General features: G+C 35.6%; 1 protein-coding gene across 3 annotated transcripts in view; it reads left to right on the top strand.

The window, feature by feature from the left end:
* The first annotated feature begins 1,852 nt into the window (after window positions 1-1,852).
* Window positions 1,853-18,175, top strand: part of S1P (membrane-bound transcription factor site-1 protease) — a 62,334-nt gene continuing 46,011 nt past the window's right edge. For 2 of the 3 annotated variants that reach the window (XM_083138936.1, XM_083138938.1), the window contains exons 1-6: window positions 1,853-2,051; window positions 3,671-3,991; window positions 9,505-9,656; window positions 12,428-12,634; window positions 17,149-17,266; window positions 17,900-18,120. In XM_083138936.1, the coding sequence (XP_082995062.1) occupies window positions 3,802-3,991; window positions 9,505-9,656; window positions 12,428-12,634; window positions 17,149-17,266; window positions 17,900-18,120 (888 nt within the window). In that variant the 5' untranslated portion in view covers window positions 1,853-2,051; window positions 3,671-3,801. Of the gene's footprint in view, window positions 2,052-2,087; window positions 2,258-3,670; window positions 3,992-9,504; window positions 9,657-12,427; window positions 12,635-17,148; window positions 17,267-17,899; window positions 18,121-18,175 lie in introns of those variants that run through there. The other variant, XM_083138937.1, reaches the window with a different exon arrangement.

Raw genomic sequence — 18,175 nt, 5'->3', positions numbered from 1 at the left:
TAATAATAATAATCACCGTACCGAAATCTTTTTATAATTTATTTTATCGAAAGAAATGTCTGTCTGTGTATGTAGCCTATACCGTGTTTGTTACAACCTGTCCCCTTTCCCGCGCTAGCGATCGCTCGACAGTTTCGGTGCCAATGAGAAACGAGGAAAAAATCGTCTGCTGGGCAGCGAGGAGCGAATGGAAGCCAGAAGAGAGGCGCTTACGTAGACGCTGTTGCGACGTTGCGTATTTTAATTGGCTGCCTGGCTTTGACTTTCCCCAGCATCGAGAAAATATTCATCTTATGATGAAAACAATACAAAATAATAATATCGAACTAACTTGAAGAAAACCGGAACATTTCTTCCAGAAAAATTCACTGGTAAATAATAATACTAATAATTACCATTGTTATTTTAATATGTATTTACTACTACTACTAACAGTGGTCGAAGTGAGGGAGGGATGGTATCCCCGTAAGTAGGGTTACCAGATCGCTGTAAGGGAAATGTAGGACATAATGTCCCAAAATGTAGGACTTTAAGTCAAAATGTAGGACACAAAACACCCGCAACAAATAATACACATTTCTAGAACAAGTTAGAAAGTAATTTAAAATTGGTACTTTCAGGTTGTTTTTTTTTGTAAAAAATTTGATTTCTTAATGAATTCTTAAATGCACAATTCCCAAACTTGTAATCAAAACTAAATAACACACTTCTTACTACGTTTTAACTGGTACTTCTTAGAGGAACCAGTTTCTATCAAACTTTCAGGTTTCTCAAAATATATTTTTGAGAAACTGATGAACAGTCAAACTCTTTGAAAATACGTATATTAAACCACTCTCAACATTTGCACCTTGACTCAGCAATTACCATAACTTGAAATGGTTCGAGAAGTTTCATCTGGAGTAGTTTTTAATTCAATAACTTTCTTCTCTATACCCCTGCTTTACAATCAAAATATTGAATAAGAAACACCTTGTTCCATCAGTATAAACCTCAAGGCAAGAAATTTCGCTCATGCACCGAACAGTGACATCATCAGAATCTGCACCCCCAAAAAATATTCATAAATTGCTTCCGTTTTTGTTATAGCAGGACAAACTTTCATTTTCTTTTTGGGCAATGACTAAATCAAAATAAATTTCACTATTGAGTTTGGAAGTGCAGTCCATATTATAACTTGAATGATTTTCTTTGTTCAACTGAGCCTCCCCGATGGTCGCCTTGTAATCAAGCGATCCTGGGTTCGATACCCGATGCAGGCACATACCCTAGTGGTTCGGATCCCACCTTAATCTGTAGGTCAAGTCACGATTAGCCTTTCTGTTCATAAAGCGAACTTAAAGCAACAATTCAATCAATCTTTGTTCAACTGAAACATGTATTTTCCTAATTTATAATATGACGCTCAAAATGTAGGACATTTACGATATTTTTCAAATTCCTCCCGGACGCCGGACATAAGGCTAAAATGTAGGACATGTCCGGGAAAAACCGAACAAAATTTTCGCAAGGCATCTTCAGCTGGCCCCCGTGTTAAACCATAAGAGCATCTCCCCAGATAGCTCCAAGGCTTGCCTAAACATCCCCTCCCACCCAGCTAAGAATTTTCACTTGAAGCGCTGACTACTACTACTGCTGCTACTGCTACTCGCGTCTATTAACGCATCCTCATCTTCACGATTGGCAGAAAAGCGAATTAAGATAAATAAACAACAATTTCCCAAAACAGGGTACATATGTGACATGCTCAATGGAGAGGAAGAACTGGAGCAGAGATTTGACAGAAATAGGTTGTGAGCCATCTCGCGGCCACCTTCAACATGACATTTCGGAATCCGATTGCATGTTGTTTTCTATGATGGCGATCAGATGTTGACTCGCAGCAAAAGCAAAGTGTGTTGATATTGTATCAGATAAATACATGGCTCTTTGTGAATGTTTACATGACGAGGTAGCTAACCTTCGTAAATTTAATATATGGGAAGCAATAAAAGTTCATGGATTGCGCCGGAAAAACGATATTTTCATTTGTTAGTTTTATGCTGTAGAAGGTAGGTTTTCTTCCGCAATTCCTTCTGTTGAACATAAAAATGCATGCCGAGATATTTTCTATTTCGCAAAGATTGTGATTAACTACTTCGGTTACTCTTTCAGAAGGAAGTACCGAACAATTGGAAATTGTTATGTGTGTGGAATGTGTTATATAACTAAAGACCTCACAGTGCCATTAAGAACGTGAAGTACTGTTTAACCTTGCGTAAGTAGGCCTAATAAACATTGGGTGTTAGTACTAAGGCAGTGTCTACAAACCCCGGTATGATGCACTCTAGTAATTATGTATTAGTCTGAAAAGTAACATGTTTTGGGCTAGCCAGTGTAGCAATGAGAGAAGTATTCCCATCCAAACCAAGGGTACACATTACATGCATTTGAAAGGTGGTGATACTGGGTACACCTTGTTCAGCGATCGCTTCGTGAACTGTACTGTACATCCATCAGAATCTCAAAATATGTGTTTTTCTCTCTCAAATAACAGACGGTACATACTTTTCTGCTTGCTTTCGATCAGCGTAAGTGGCAGCAACTTGTTCTATGGTATATTTTATTCTTGTTTACAGCATTCCATCCCGCAGCATGCTCCTTGTCAGTTTTTGCAAACAATTATGTCATAATTACAGGTGGAATATTTTTTACATAGTAATATTGTAGTAATACAGAAAATGAAAAGAAATAGAAATATTAACGAGCCCACTAAACATATATAACTTGTCTAATCTAGTGTGTGGCACTGAAAACGCAGGAAAAGGCCTGTTAGGATTTGAATTGAGAGGCATATTCCTAGTAATGATCCAAAATTTCATGTATAAACAAGTGTAAGATGGTATCTAAAACATGGGTGTTTGTACGTAGAAATTTTCAGTGAAAAATGCAGGCTCGATAAGAACTAGAACCTGGGTCTCTCAGCTCAGTGGTTAGAGCAATGGCACAGTATGCCAGAGAGTTCGAGTCGTGGTGGAGCCTGCATTTTTCGCTGAAAATTTCTACTTAGTACATGTCCTGTGTGTGCCTAATCTTCAATGTGTGTTTGTGTTTACACAAAACATCACGCTATTGGGAGCCAGACCGCTTTATAAATATATATATATTTTGGTAAATCATTCAGGGCAACAGTTCTGATTGTTTTATGATTTCTCCTAGCACAAAGACTAATTATCGTAGAATTTTGGAAATCATTGTCCCACGAAATTTGAACCTTCCTTAAAGTAATGAGCACTGTTTGGACTCGAAAAATGTTATTTATGTTGAAAAAAACAACTTGATTACCTTACACACTTCTCATGGACAAGATATTCTCTGTTGACAAGCGACAGTAAATATCGTAGAAGTAAATCGGAACCTTAGTAGACTGCATTTAGGGACTTTATTTCAATGCTAAGGGAACCAAACCTAACTTGCCTAACCTAACCACGAAAGCATATATTGAACAAAACCTTAAGTAATCGCTAAAACTCCGCAGTATGTGTTAACAGACATACATCGAAATCGAACCATGTAAAAATTGCATTCGTAGCATGATGAAATCGCAATAAAACAAAAGGAACTTGGGCCTCATTGAGCAATGTGTGTGTTTGTGATAATGTGTCATATTAAATCATCATTGCTTTTTCAGGATATGCAATTCACTAATGATGTCAGCCTAATAAAATGCACGGAATATGAATTTCCATGCATGACTACATCCACACATAATGTGACAATAATAATTTTAATGTGAACAGCATTGTGAATGCTGTGGAGAGGATGAAGCTAAAGGTTCTCCTTCGTCAGAGACATTTCCGGTCTATGTTGGTGCTCCTCTTGCTCTTGACCCATTATCATCATGGAATCTCGGCCACAGACACTGGAGATCCCAATGATTATCCTTCTTGTAATGACACAAGTCCTGTGCAACTTGTAGAAGTGGAATTTTCCTCTCAAGTTGTAAGAAATGGTAAGTAGAGTTAAAAACATTTTCATACATAGTTTTTAGTATTTTTTGTGGTAACAGTATGGTATAAGGAAAACATATTTCTTCAAATTTACAGGAGAAACTACTTACGGAACTGAGTTTCTGTAGACTTTTGAAAGCTCGTGGAAGTGTTTTCTCCCTTCATTCAACTTATTCAGCCAGTAAATCATGTATTTTTCGACATTAATGTATCTCCGATGCACAAAAGCTCTTGCCTCCATTACTTTCGACTACGTGAACCAAATGTTCCGTGCGTTCAATGACGTAACCCCTGGTCAGTGTTTCCAAACTCGCCATTGTTTTGCCAGAACATGACAATTTTAACTATGTTTGCCTAACCTCACAGAACCTAACCTAACCTTGCATGCATGGTTCGTGGGGCTATCCGTGAATGGTGTGTGGGGCTACGTGTGCATGGTTCGTGGGGCTATTTATGAATGGTTTGTGGGGCTATCCATGCATGGTTCGTGGGGCTATCCATGCATGGTTCGTGGGGCTATTAGAATGGTGTGTGGGGCTACACGTGCATGGTTCGCGGGGTTTTCGAACCCAGAAAAAAATACAAAATTAGTAACACGAAAGTAGGTATGTTTCGGTGAAGAAGGTTGCAACACTGCAAACCCACTGATCATCGACAACGCTAGTCAAGATTTCTCCACCATATTGTGTGTGAGAGGAACAAACAATAATTACTCAATATGTGGAAAATTGAAGCTATTTTCGTGAAAGAAGCAAAATCCTACCTTAAAGAATGTTTCGCAATGCATAATAGGTAAGTACATGTAATAAATGATGAAATGAACGAGTGAAATGTGTTCTAGCCACCCTAGTGTCTGAGCACATTTTTTTGTGTTACCAGATCGCTACAAGGTAATATTTTTTTGTGTTACCAGATCGCTACAAGGTAAAGTAGGACATGCTGACCCAAAATGTAGGACACAAGACATTTGGAGTAAATAATACGGTAACAGTTTAGTATGTCGGAGACACATTTCTTCAATTTTACAGAAGAAACTATTTACGGAAATGAGTTTCTGTAACGTTCGTCGAGGTATTTTCTTTCATCGTGGAATATATTTGACCGGGAAATCATGTATTTTTCAAGAGAAATATCTCACCGACGCACAATTGCCAATGCTTTCATTTTCCTCCCTGCCTAAACCGGATGCAGCATACGTTTCATGACGTAACCCCCTGTCAGTGTTTGCAACCCCCTTTTTTCACTATGCTTGCCTAACCTTATCGGAAATGGTTCGTGGGACTATCTGTCAGGTACCATGCATAATGGTCCGTCGGGCTATCCTGTCAGCTACCCGTGCATATGTACAATTTGCACATGTGACGAATTACGATAGTAGGTATTTTTCAGTGTAGGTTGGAAACACTGCATACCCACAACATGAGTCAATATGTGCCCGCCATATTGTGTGTTACGGAAGTGAAGAAAGGAATAAAAAAAACACTCTGTATGTGAAAATTTGTGTTTCTTTTCATGTAAAAAGCATAATGGCACTTTGAACTATGTTCCGCAATACACAATTGGTAAGTATGAACCATTCGAAACACAAAATATTAGATTTTAATGGGTCTCCGATATACTGAACTGTTACCAATAATACATATTTCGAGAACCCGTAATGTAAAATTGACACATTTTTCAGTTTAGAAAAAATAAATTGATTTCCTAAATGCAAACTTTCCAAGCTTGTAATCAATAGGCCTACTAAACAATACACTTCTCACTGCACATGTTTTAACTCATACTTCTCAGAGGAGTCGTAATATACATATGAAACTCAGAACAGTCAAACTTTTTGAAATCATACTGAACTGGTACCAGTACAGTCTCTACCATGAATCCATTGTGTTGATAGTAATGAAAGTACTCCCTCAACATTTGCATATGACCTGGAATGGCAAACAAATATTCAGCAATTAATAATGATGCTTGGAATGTTTCCAGGAGTTTCATTTGGGGTGTCATTTAGGGTGATGGTGACCCTCCCTAGACCCGTGAGATACTTGAAAGTGTTTAGTGTTGGGGAAAGATTGTTATTCATATGAACGTTTCTTGTTGTTTTTTGGTGTGGAAATGCGTTATAAGTGAGTAATTGGTGATTTTATGTGATATGATTTATAATGTCATACACACGAGGAATGCCTATGTTGTTAGGTTTGGTTGTCTTAGTATAAATATCATTGATTGTCATTCATATGAATGTTTCTCGTTTTTTAGTGTACGGAGATGCGTTGTAAGCGAATAGTTAGTGATTTTATGAGATATGATTTAGGTTAGGTTTAGTTCTTTTAGCATAAATATCGTTGAAGTGAAAGTCGCAAGTGGAAAGTGTGCTACCAAACACGTTGTTCTACGACATTTCAAATTTACAATTTCTTTAATAGAGTCTGCGTGTACATTCATGAGTTGCCAAGAACAAGAAATGTGTGAAGTGTAGCAGACATTATTTTTTAAGATCTATACTTTTTTTACATGGTGATAGTAATTAAGCATTATCCTTCGATATCCGCCATTGATTTCTTGTGTGTATGACGAAAGTTTTCTTCAAATAAGTGGCGAAAGTGTTCCAGGATGCAGAAAATTGGACGTGCCATGGTCACATTTTGAGAATAAATATCTCGCTTATTTGTGGTTTCTGCATGTTAAAATCACTTTCAGACACCTTAAAACATCCAAATGTGCAGATTAGAATGAAAAAGGGGTACTCTAATGGGGATAAAGAGCAAAACGTTACTGAAGTAAAGAGGTAACTTTTTCGTTACTTTAGTATTATACGGACTACCTCATTTCAGACTGTCTGTTTAGGTTAGGTTCAATTTGTTCCAATAGTGTCTAACCTAACCTAAAAAAAAAACAGACGGTCTGAAATGAGGTAGTCTGTATTATACTAAAGTACCGAAAAAAGTTGGAATTTTCGAGGGGGCTTACCAACCAGCCTCTCTTTAACTTTTTTCTCTTTATCCCGCTGCTTTACAATCAAAATGTTGAATAAGAAAGGGAAACATCTTGTAAGTCCCATGATTAATTCCATCAATATAAACCCCAAAGCAAGAAATTCTGCTGAGGCATTGAACTTTGTGCATTAATTGTTTTTGTCTTTGTAACACACCTTTCTTTTCTTTTTGGGCAATGACTGAATCAAAGTAACTTTCACTTTAATTTCACGAGTGCAGTCCATAGACTTAAACCTTGCATGATTTCTCTTTGTTCAACTGAAACATGTATTTTCCTAATTTATTGTATGTGTCACTGAAAATGTAGGACATTTATGATATTTTTTTAAATTCCTCTCAGACCCCGGACATAAGGCTAAGGTGTAGAACATGTCCAGGAAAGTTTGGGTTCGATTCCTGGTGGAGGCACATAGTGGTTCGGATTCCACTTTAAACTGTAGGTCCAGTCCCGATTAGCCTTACTGCACATAAAGTGGACTTAAAACAACATATCAATCCAATATCCGGGAAAGAGAGGACGTCTGGGAACCCTAACATTGTGTTATTGACTCACAACAACGTAGACGCCAAAGGTTCCCAGTTTGATTCCTGGATTGTGTGTGTTTCTTTGTGAGTGTCATGATTTCCATGACATCATCATTCATCCCCATCATTACAATTAGTCAAAAGTGACTGAGTGGAGGCATACAATGGATAAATACAGAGTGACATTCCTGTAGGGATTCATCAGGAAACTTAATGGTACTAATAACAAAGGATATTTGTATTAACAAGGAATTTAAATGCATATGTGTCATAAGTAGCACACAAAATATTGTTCATATGGTTCCACGTGTGCATGAAGATAAAGAATTGAATTATTTTTGAATCTTAAAATCAACTGAAAAATTAATAGTGAATGCAAGATGTCAGGAAGAATTGGGGAAAGGAAATAATATATCTTTGAAACTGATGCATTTATTGCCTCGAAAGTTACAAAATTGGAAAGAGAATCTTAAAAGGTTATGATTGCTAGTTTATGTAAAGGAAACCTTCAACCTTGGATTTTTATTATTATTATTATTATTATTATTACATTGTTTCCAATCCCACTTTACACTCTAGTACCAGTCGTGATTAGCCTATCTGAGCATCAAATGGACAAAATAAATCTTTTTCTGCACTGCCTGTCTCCTCAGATTGCAGGATCTGTTGTGGAGGAAATGAATTTGTCCTTGTACCTTCTGTAAATGCATTGCATTTGATTGAGTGACTTCATATGTGCCAAACACAAAATATATTGTACCGAAGCGGTAAAGCACACAACATCTCTCTCTGCTGCTAGGGATTCATGTGTAAAGAAGCTATATTCATATTTATCATTCTCCCCTTTGCCCTGTTCATGTACATGCTCCAGGTCTGCTTCCAGTGCTTGAAGCCAAAACTTATTGTGTTTCTCTGATTATGTAAATTTCAAGGCAATAAATGCAGCAACTTCAGAAATTTACTAGTTTCTGCACTTAAAAGTTGATAGTACTGAATTACTGTATGTTCAAGATGATATAAAACTATAAAATTTCCCTCATTACACTTGCCGACCCCCGTGGCGGAGTAGTTAGCACATTGCGCTACAATGCCAGGGGTCCCGGGTTCGAATCCCGGCCTGGGCATGGATGTTTGTGAGTGTCCATTCATAAATTTCATCACACATCCCCGTCTTTGCAAGTTAGCCAAAAGTGGCACAAAAGTAAAATAAAGCAAATGAGTCAATCACTCATTCCTCTCAAAAAGGTGTCCAAATCTTATATCCCCTGTTTTTCACGTAAATTGGTAGAAGTATTTTGTGCATGAATGCTTCACTTCAATCTGATAATTTAATTTTCTTCTTGAAAATAGTTTTTACATTGGTTACGTAAAATTTGCTAATGTGCATTTCTGTGCAAAAAATATAATAATTATGATTAAAAAACAGACAGTGTGAACATTATTGTATAGTATTATGTGCTGCAGTCAATTTGGAAGGTACAGTTTCCAGATTGTCTATTCCAATATTTATTCAGTTTGCTTCACACAATGTTAATCTCAGGGCCTTCCCTGATAGCATAGCGGTAACGTTGTCGCCTTGTAATCATGGGGTCCCAGGTTCGATACTCGGCGGGGGCACAGTGGTCCGGATCCCAGTTTAAACTGTAAGTCCAGTCCCGATTAGTCTTCCTGTGCATAAAGTGGACTTGAAACAACAAATCAATCAACAATGTTAGGCTCAAGTACTGAAAAAAACCTTCAGTAAGCAGAGGATGCAATATCAAAATATGTTCAAAATGTAAAGTGAATGAAATTATATTTAAATTTACTGTACCACTATATGTTTAGGGCTGTGTGTACTTATAGTTTTAACAATAATGTCTCCAGAAAATAATGTCATAAGAACAACATTTCATATAGGTGTCAAGAGTTTAACAGTTTATGTATTCCTTTCCTGGAGTAAATAATGTAACATCTGTATAGAAGTTACGCTTACCTTTCTTTTTTAAATTTTACAGAGTATATAGTGGCATTTAATGGTTATTACAAAACTCACACAAGGGAAAAATTTATAACAGCTGCGTTAAATGGATCTGGAGTTCAAAATTGGAAGATTTTAGCAAGAAACAATCCAGCCAGTGACTTTCCTAGTGATTTTGATGTAGTACTGGTAAGACAATTTAATAATACATTTACAATATATGTAGTCTACAATAATCTGTTTAGAAACTTAGTTTACAATGGTTGAGTGTGTTTAGTGATAAATAAGGCCTGGGGTTTTATGTGGGCAAAGCATGCATGTAGAAAAATACTGAAATATGTAAATACAACTGAAAATGTCAAAATATGTTTACATATACTTACAAGTATACTAAAATGTCTAATATGCGTATTCTTTCTCATTTCTGTGCTGTCTTTTAGGTTCCTGGCAGTAAAAAATGTAACTATACTAAATTAATTTCTCAATGTTCTTATAGTATTTTAAGTATTCTTGAAATGATAAAATTGTAATGTACATTACGTTACATTAGAAAATTTGTAAAACGATAACGTGAATGACAGCAGTTTTGATTACAGTGTGGACATTTATTTTTCACCGCGAGAGATGTATTCACATTTTTACAATGTTGAAGAATATTCTCCTTGAATGAACAAAATGTTTTGTTAGGCAAGAAATGAAAGTGTACATTTAATGCAACAATACAATATTTCTTTAAGAAATAATAAGTGCTCCTGTTTCAGTATATTCTATGTTGATGTGATATACACTAGTGAACCACTAAATATATTTTGAGATTTTTTGATTTTTGGATAAATCAAAGTTTGAATGTTTGTCCAACAATCATAGCTCTTTACTCAGTATAAAAACAGAAATATGGGCCAAATACTGCATTTTATGTAAAAATATGTAATGTAAATGGGAAATGCGTAATAAACCTCAAAATATGTAACATGAAATTTACATATATGGTTCGTAACATGCCGACATTTGTAATTTTCAGTTGGCTACATACAAAGGGAAAAAATATAATAATTACATAAAATTCCAGGCCCTAGTGATTAGATAAAGTGAACTACTTTGTTCATGTAAATGGCTAGGGAGGTGAGAATCCCAACACTATTGAAAGAGAAAAGCCACTAGCAATATGTCTTTCATGCGGACAATGAGTATAAATGCTTGCTATGAATGGAAGATGTTTCTGAGTCCGACGCTGTGTAACTTAACATGAGTGTGATTGGGAAGAACATTATAGAAACGAAATAAATGAAACAGATGTCTGATGTAGGAAATAACGAACTTGAGTATGTGAAGTAGAACTGGAAAGGGTCTATTTGTAATCAACAGATCAGTAATCCAATAAAAAAGATGCATTTGGGAGGGGGACAGTAACCTTTAAATGCCAGCTGGTACCAGTGGCCGTTAGCTTCATGTGCACCAGCATCACAAGTTTCTCTGATATTTCTCTTACATTTCTGTTTTTTGTTTACGTAAATTTGGAGGTACAACATACTTAAATTTCAATGCAAAATAAATATTGCAATGATGTAGGTTTATTGAAAGCGGCCTTTATTTAAAAAAGAAAAATTTAAATGGATATGAATTTAAAAGTGCAGGCTTTTTAAATATGAGAGTATGCTGGCTTGGGCATGGGTGTTCTTAGTGAGTACCCCTTCATCCATTTCATCAAATCATCACTAATCCTCATTGTCGCAATTAGCCAAAAGTGGCAGAAAAGCAACGTCAAAGATGTTTGATTTATTCTGGGTGGAACAGAAATAAAATCTTTCATCCCACCTTCATACAAACACCATTAGATTTGATTGGACCATACTAACTTGCCGAATGAATATATTCAGGTCAACTTTCAATTTTTTTCTAACTATACTTCTTGAGCAGGACCATGGAAATATTCCACTTGACGAAAGTGTCACCTTTTTTCGAAAAACAAAACTAACTTCAACTCTCTGCAGTAAGTAGTACATGGTAGATAAGTTCTACAATTTCTTTTCGCACGCCACCACATCTGAAAACCATGTGCCTGAAAATCTGCCATGTTTAGAGGCTTTACCAAAAAAAAACAATTATAATTTATCACATGTATTTGTAAAAACTTGGAACTTATGTTAAGCTTTTGTCATAAATGTATTTGAGGTTTTTTTGTGTCTATTTCAAGAAATGTGCATGCAGAATAGTAACTCACCAAATATCTATCACTTGCAGTTACCGTATGCTAGCGAAAGTTAGTCTTTACAAAATTTCAGAAACATACATACGAGGGCTGGGGCATAAGTGATGGCAACTATTTATTTTTGCAAGTATGCAGGACCGGCGCAAAAATTCGAATCGAAATACACAAATGGAAGAAGGCATTATTGAATTGAAGTATGTATGAGCAAAGCAGTCATGTGTACCAGGGGTGGTAGGGAAGTGCCAAAGAAACCATTACAAAATAGTTTTGTTCTACATGTGTGTATTAGTCACAAGGCTACATTGTCAGTATAAAAACAAGAGAGGTGCAAACAAAGCATCCTATTAACCCTCAAAGAAGTCCTCCAGAGAATTCACAACATGCTGCAAAAATATGAGAGATGGTTTTCTCATATGTGGTAGGTATCTAATACCATCTGCCTCATCAGGTGAGAGTCAGGACATCTCATGTTTCACGGCGATGGTAATTTCCTCTCAGTCCGAAACTATGTGACTAACACACGCATGTAGAACACAACTTCTTTTTTTTTTTTTGGGCACTTTCTTACTAACCCCTGATACACACGACCTTCCTTGTTCATACAGTGTTCGATTCCATAAAGGGTTCTCTTCCATTCATATAATTCAGATTTTTTTGCTGGTCCTGCATTCTCGCGAAAGAAATAGTGGCCATGACTTATGCCCTAACCCTCGTATTTCTTGAAATGTGATTATTTGCTTCTTCTTCCTAGTTAGAAGAAACTGAGAAGAGAGGAGGGTTGGAGGCACTGACAAACCATCCATCAATAAAGAGAGTAACGCCTCAAAGGCTAGTACATCGAACGTTGAAATACACAAATGTAACTGACGAACCAATTCATGGAAACTGCACTGGCAAAGGTTGTTCATACCAAACATGGCAATCTTCACGTCCTCTGAGAAGATCAAGCTTGTCTTTTGTAAGTGTTCATTATGTATTTCATGTTCCATCATAACTTTTGTGTTTTTCAATGCAAATTATCAGGTTTTTATGCAATTTCACCTTTATTTTTCTCAGGAATATTCCTGTGTCTTTAGATGTGGTAGACTGTTCATAAAAGGTGCTGATATGAAATATATCTGTGTTCCTTAGAAGATAAAAAGGAAAAGCTAAAGCTTAACTGTTCAACGTTTTTCATCTAGAATTAATTAAATATTTATTTGTTCTTATGGTGACAACTTTTTTAATACTCAATGTTTTGATACATATCACGTGGGTCTTTTTTCAATAGTTGCAAGCACAAAGAAACCTAATGTCAATTACAAGAGATTATCTGTGGTAGTTGCTTAAACAAATAGATACTAAACAGTTACACTTGAATTTGCCAGTTGGCCTCCCAGATAGTATCGTGGTAATACTGTCACTTTGTATTCAAGAATCCTGGGTTTGATCCCATTAGTCCAGATCCTAGTTTATACTGTAGGTCTAGTTCCAAAAAAGCCTATCTGGGTATAAAGTGGTCATAAAATAAACCTTTGAAAACTAAATTCACATGTAATACACTAGACTTTCTTTAATTTGAATTACTCGATAATTCGAACAGAAGTTTATTCCCCTTGAAATCATCTTTAATTATACATATTTTTGTTAATTCTAATTTTGGATAATTCGAACATTTTTCATGTTCCCTTGGAGTTCTAATTAAAAAAAAATGATTCCACTGTGTCTTCCATTTCTTTCATGAGGTGGAAGTCAGAAAATGTGTGATAAATATTGGCTTTTAACAATTCATCCTTTATTTTTATTTGTATGAAATTTCATTTTTATATTCCATTTATTATATTATTTATATTCATGTATTAACTATGCAACGTGCCACCACTCGTAACTCCAGGGTATGGAGATCCGAATTGGCAACACACCGCTCCTTGCTCCGGCTGGTCAGTTGAAAGCACCAGTTCTCACCCAGGGATCGGGATTAAGACGATCCACATTCCTCCAGGAAGGAAACCACCGAATTGCGACACGTGACTGTAAATAAAATTCAAATACTTTATAATTAAAATGTCCAAAATCTTGAATCACGAATCGCACGCGTACATACTGATTCGCACAAGTTAAAAGTATAATTTGTTCGGTCATGCATGCTCGTAGGCAGTGATAAGCAACTTATTTAACACTAGAGTCTGCGCACCACCTTCACAGTTAATAGCAAGACCTCAACTGCCTACCTCAAGCACGAGGCGCAGCATAACAGATTGTTCTATCTTACAATAATACAAACTCATAACATAAAATAACACAAGAAAAACTGATAATTTATATAACACGTCAATGTTAATTAGCGAAGTAAGCTAAAGTTCAGGTTGGCAACAATTAAAAATGCCAACGTGGAAGTTTTTACATCGCCAAAAACACGTAGCATGGTTCCCCCCACTCCTAACATAAACAGCCAATAGGAAAAAGATATTTTATTGAAAACTAGGGAGGAATACTTTGCTATAATATTACAATATTAAACTATACAGAAATAACTAAACTGATTTTATCAAATAATTCATATTTGCGCTTGCACATAAAATGATTAAATAAAGATTTAGTTTATAACGAAGATCAATTACTTCAATCTTGTACATTGTTGAACAAAAATCGATGTTAAGAAGAAATATATGTAACTTGTGCTTAAACAACAAAATTTGCATGAAAGATAGAAATAATCCTAGCCATTTTGGATTTGAAAAACAATGACAACGTTGCATATATTATTTGGGATAATTATTAGCCTATAAATTCTGAATAAATGTTGCAAAAATATGCGAATAAGATTATAACATAAGATAAAACGTAAATATCTACATGAATTATGAAAACAATTAAGTATAAATAATTTAATCCAAGTTCTTAACTTGAAAGTATACGAATAAGATAAATGCCAATATTTACTTACTTACTTACTTCCTCTAGTCCCTTTCTGCCATCATAGCGTAGGGTTGGTTGCCTCGATCCATCTCCTCCATTCCTGTCTGTTTCCCATCATTCTCTTCATCATATTTATTGTCTTATTCCTTTCTCTTCCAATCTTTTCCATTCTGTCTTCAAACATTATCCTTGGTCTTCCTTTACCTCTCCTACCTTGCACCTTTACTTCTAGAATTTGCTTTACCTTTTTGTCTTCATTCATTCTGAATACATGTCCCCACCACTTTAGCTGTCTCTTTTCAATTATTTTCTCTAGCGACTCCTGTTCCACTTCTCTTCTTATTCTTTCATTCCTCACTTTATCTCTCCTAGTCTTATTAACAGCTCTTCTCAGGTATTTCATTTCACTAGCCTGAATTTTACTCAGATGTTTATCTTGAAGTGGTAAACTTTCCATTCCATATGTTAATGTAGGGACCAATACTGATTTGTATAGCTGCATTTTTGTCTTTACTGCCACTTCTTTCTTTCCCATTATTGTTTTACTGAACTGATAATATACTGTATTTGCTTTGCTTTTCCTATTTAGGATTTCTTCATCACACCTACCATCGCTTGTTATGATGGTTCCTAAATATTCATATTCATCTACTTCTTCCAAGTTCTCGTTTCCATATCTAATTGCTATTTCATGATCTTTTTCTCCTTTTGCCACCTGCATAACTTTACTTTTCTTAATATTAATCTTCATCCCTTTTCTCGCAAGTTCTTCTCCCCATTCTATTACGCTCCTCTGTAAATTCTCTTCACTGCTAGCAATTAAGACAATATCATCAGCATATAGCAGTACTTGCAGTTGTACTACTCTCATATTCCAATATCCTATTTGTACTCTTGGGGTTCTTCTTTTGCAAATTTTAGTTATATCATCCATTACATTAATGAAAAGTAAAGGACTGAGACTATCTCCCTGTTTAATTCCTTTTTCTATTTGAAATTCTTTCGACTCGTTTCCTTCTATTCTTACTATTCCTTTTACATCCTTATATACACTTCTTATTGCTTTAATAAGTTCCTTAGGTACTTCCTTACTTTCTAATGCCTCCCATAGATATTTTCTAGGTACCGAGTCAAATGCCGCTTTCAAATCTAGAAATGCTAAGTATATTCTTTTATTTTTGTCCAGCATTTTCCCCATCATTGTTCTTAATATAAAAATGTGATCTTGAGTCTGTCTCCCAGGTCTAAATCCAGCTTGTTCCTCTTCAAGTTTTCCCTCTATGATTTTTCTCAGCCTCCTTTCCAATATATTCGTATACATCTTATATACCACTGATGATAGACATATTGCTCTATAATTATCACATTCCTTATTACTCCCTTTCTTGTGTACTGGCACAATTATGTTCCTTTTCCACTCTTCTGGTATAGTCTTAGTTCTCCATACTTCCCTCAATATATTCAGTAGTATTTCAGCCATTCTTGGTCCTCCATATTTTATAAGTTCTGGTGCTATTCCATCCCATCCTGCTGCTTTCCCAATTCGTATCCGTTTAATTACTTCTCTCACTTCATTCTCTGTTATCATCATATCTTCTTCTACATGATCCTCCTCTTCTCTGTTTCTTATTCTCTCATCCTCCTCCTGTTCCTGCTCCTCATCTTGTTCTTGCTCATTTGTCCTATCCTTGAACTTTTCTTCATAGTATTTTCTCCATTCCTCCATCACATTCTCCCTTCCTATGACTAATACATTTTCCTTATTTCTTATAGCTCTTGCTGCTTTTCCCCATTTTCCTTTCAGACTTTTGACCATATTCCAGAACTGCTTTCTATGCTCTACAAAACTTTCTTCAATATCATTTCCAAACTTCTCCCATGATTTTTGCTTTGCCTCCTCTACAGCCAATTTACTCTCATTTCTTTTTTTGCACATATATTAACCTATGTTCCTCTGATCTTAATTCTAGGTAATTCTTCCATGCTTTCTTTTTCTCTTTCACTTTCCTCTTTACTTCATCCGTCCACCAATTAGTTCTTTTCCTTTTTGTATTCACCCTAACTTTGCCACATACTTCAATTGCTGCATACAGTATCACTTCCTTAAATTTTTCCCACATACTGTCAATTTCCATTTCTCTTATTTCCAATTCATTCAACCTTTCTTCCACTAATTCCTTATACTGTTTTCTCTTCTCTTCCTTAGCCAGCTGCTTTACTTGTATCTTTTCAAACTTCCTATCTCTTTCTCTATTATTCCTCTTAAATCTTGTTATAGCTATTAGCAGTCTGTGGTCAGTACTCAATTCAGCACCTCGAATTACCTTTACATCCATAAAGGCATATCGAAGTGCTCTTGCGTAAATTATGTAGTCTATTATACTCTTTGCCTCCCTTCCCTCAGCTTCATAAGTGATTTTATGAATTTTCTTATGCTGGAAAAAGGAGTTTCCTTGTAGCAATTAAATGCCAATATACGACTGAAATCTGCCTAACATGGCGATCGTTACAAGTAAGTCATAGGAGTTGTACAATCCATGTAATTTACTGAAATTATTTTTTCTCTTGTTTCAGAATAATCCTTTTTGGCATTCAACTGGAAGGCACACAAGCAGACGTTTGCTCCGAGCCATACCAAGGCAGATAACAACCATACTTCAGGCGGATGCTTTCTGGAGTATAGGAGTAACAGGTTACTTTGCTTTTTCATTATTTCTCATTAGTTTTTTTGTTTTTTTTTAAATTTCAGTACATTCACATGTTTGTTACTGCAGAATTATTAACTGGTACAAATCTGAAAAGTTTGCATGTGTGAATTTTACAAAATATTAAAATTCTTTTATTTAAATATGAACTTTGAAATACAACATGAATGTGCCATGAATTCCTGCATCTTCAAATTACATGCAAAATATGTAGATTAACTTACACACAAGTGTATACCTGTGAAATCCAGTTACTTAACTTACTACTGGGCTAGTAGTAATTGTCAGCACCAATGCTACTTTCTTTTGTATTGTGTAATTGAATTTATTTTTGTTCATTTGCAAGGAGCCATCAGACGATTTTCAACATTTTTTTATACTCACTTTGTGAAATAGGAATTTTTGTGTAAAATTTGGAAGGTGATTAAAATTTCACTTATCACAAGAGACTTGAATAATATGTCATTGAAAATCTCCCCTGGTGGTTTTACAGTATAAAAATGTCGTATTTGCCAAAGGCTACTGGCAGTTTCTCAAGCTAATGCTTATTTTTTTGTATTAACTTTTATTGTAAAATAAAACCTTTGCGTCTTCTCAAACATTGTTGCTTCTTCCTTCAGGCAAGGGAATCAAGGTGGCAGTCTTTGATACTGGTTTAGCAAAGAACCATCCACATTTCAAAAAAATTAAGGAGCGGACAAACTGGACAAATGAAAAGACTCTGGATGACGGACTTGGCCATGGAACTTTCGTTGCTGGGGTGATAGCGTCAAGTGCAGAATGTCTTGGTTTTGCACCAGATGCTGAGCTGCATGTTTATAGAGTTTTTACCAGTAATCAAGTGAGTATTTCTTCCAATTCAAATGTTTATATCTTTTGGGAAACACAAAGTACAC

Source organism: Lepisma saccharinum, chromosome 17 (assembly GCF_977018435.1).
Source record: "Lepisma saccharinum chromosome 17, izLepSacc3.1, whole genome shotgun sequence".
NCBI lineage: Eukaryota > Metazoa > Arthropoda > Insecta > Zygentoma > Lepismatidae > Lepisma > Lepisma saccharinum.
This window is presented reverse-complemented; position numbering and strand designations above follow the sequence as displayed.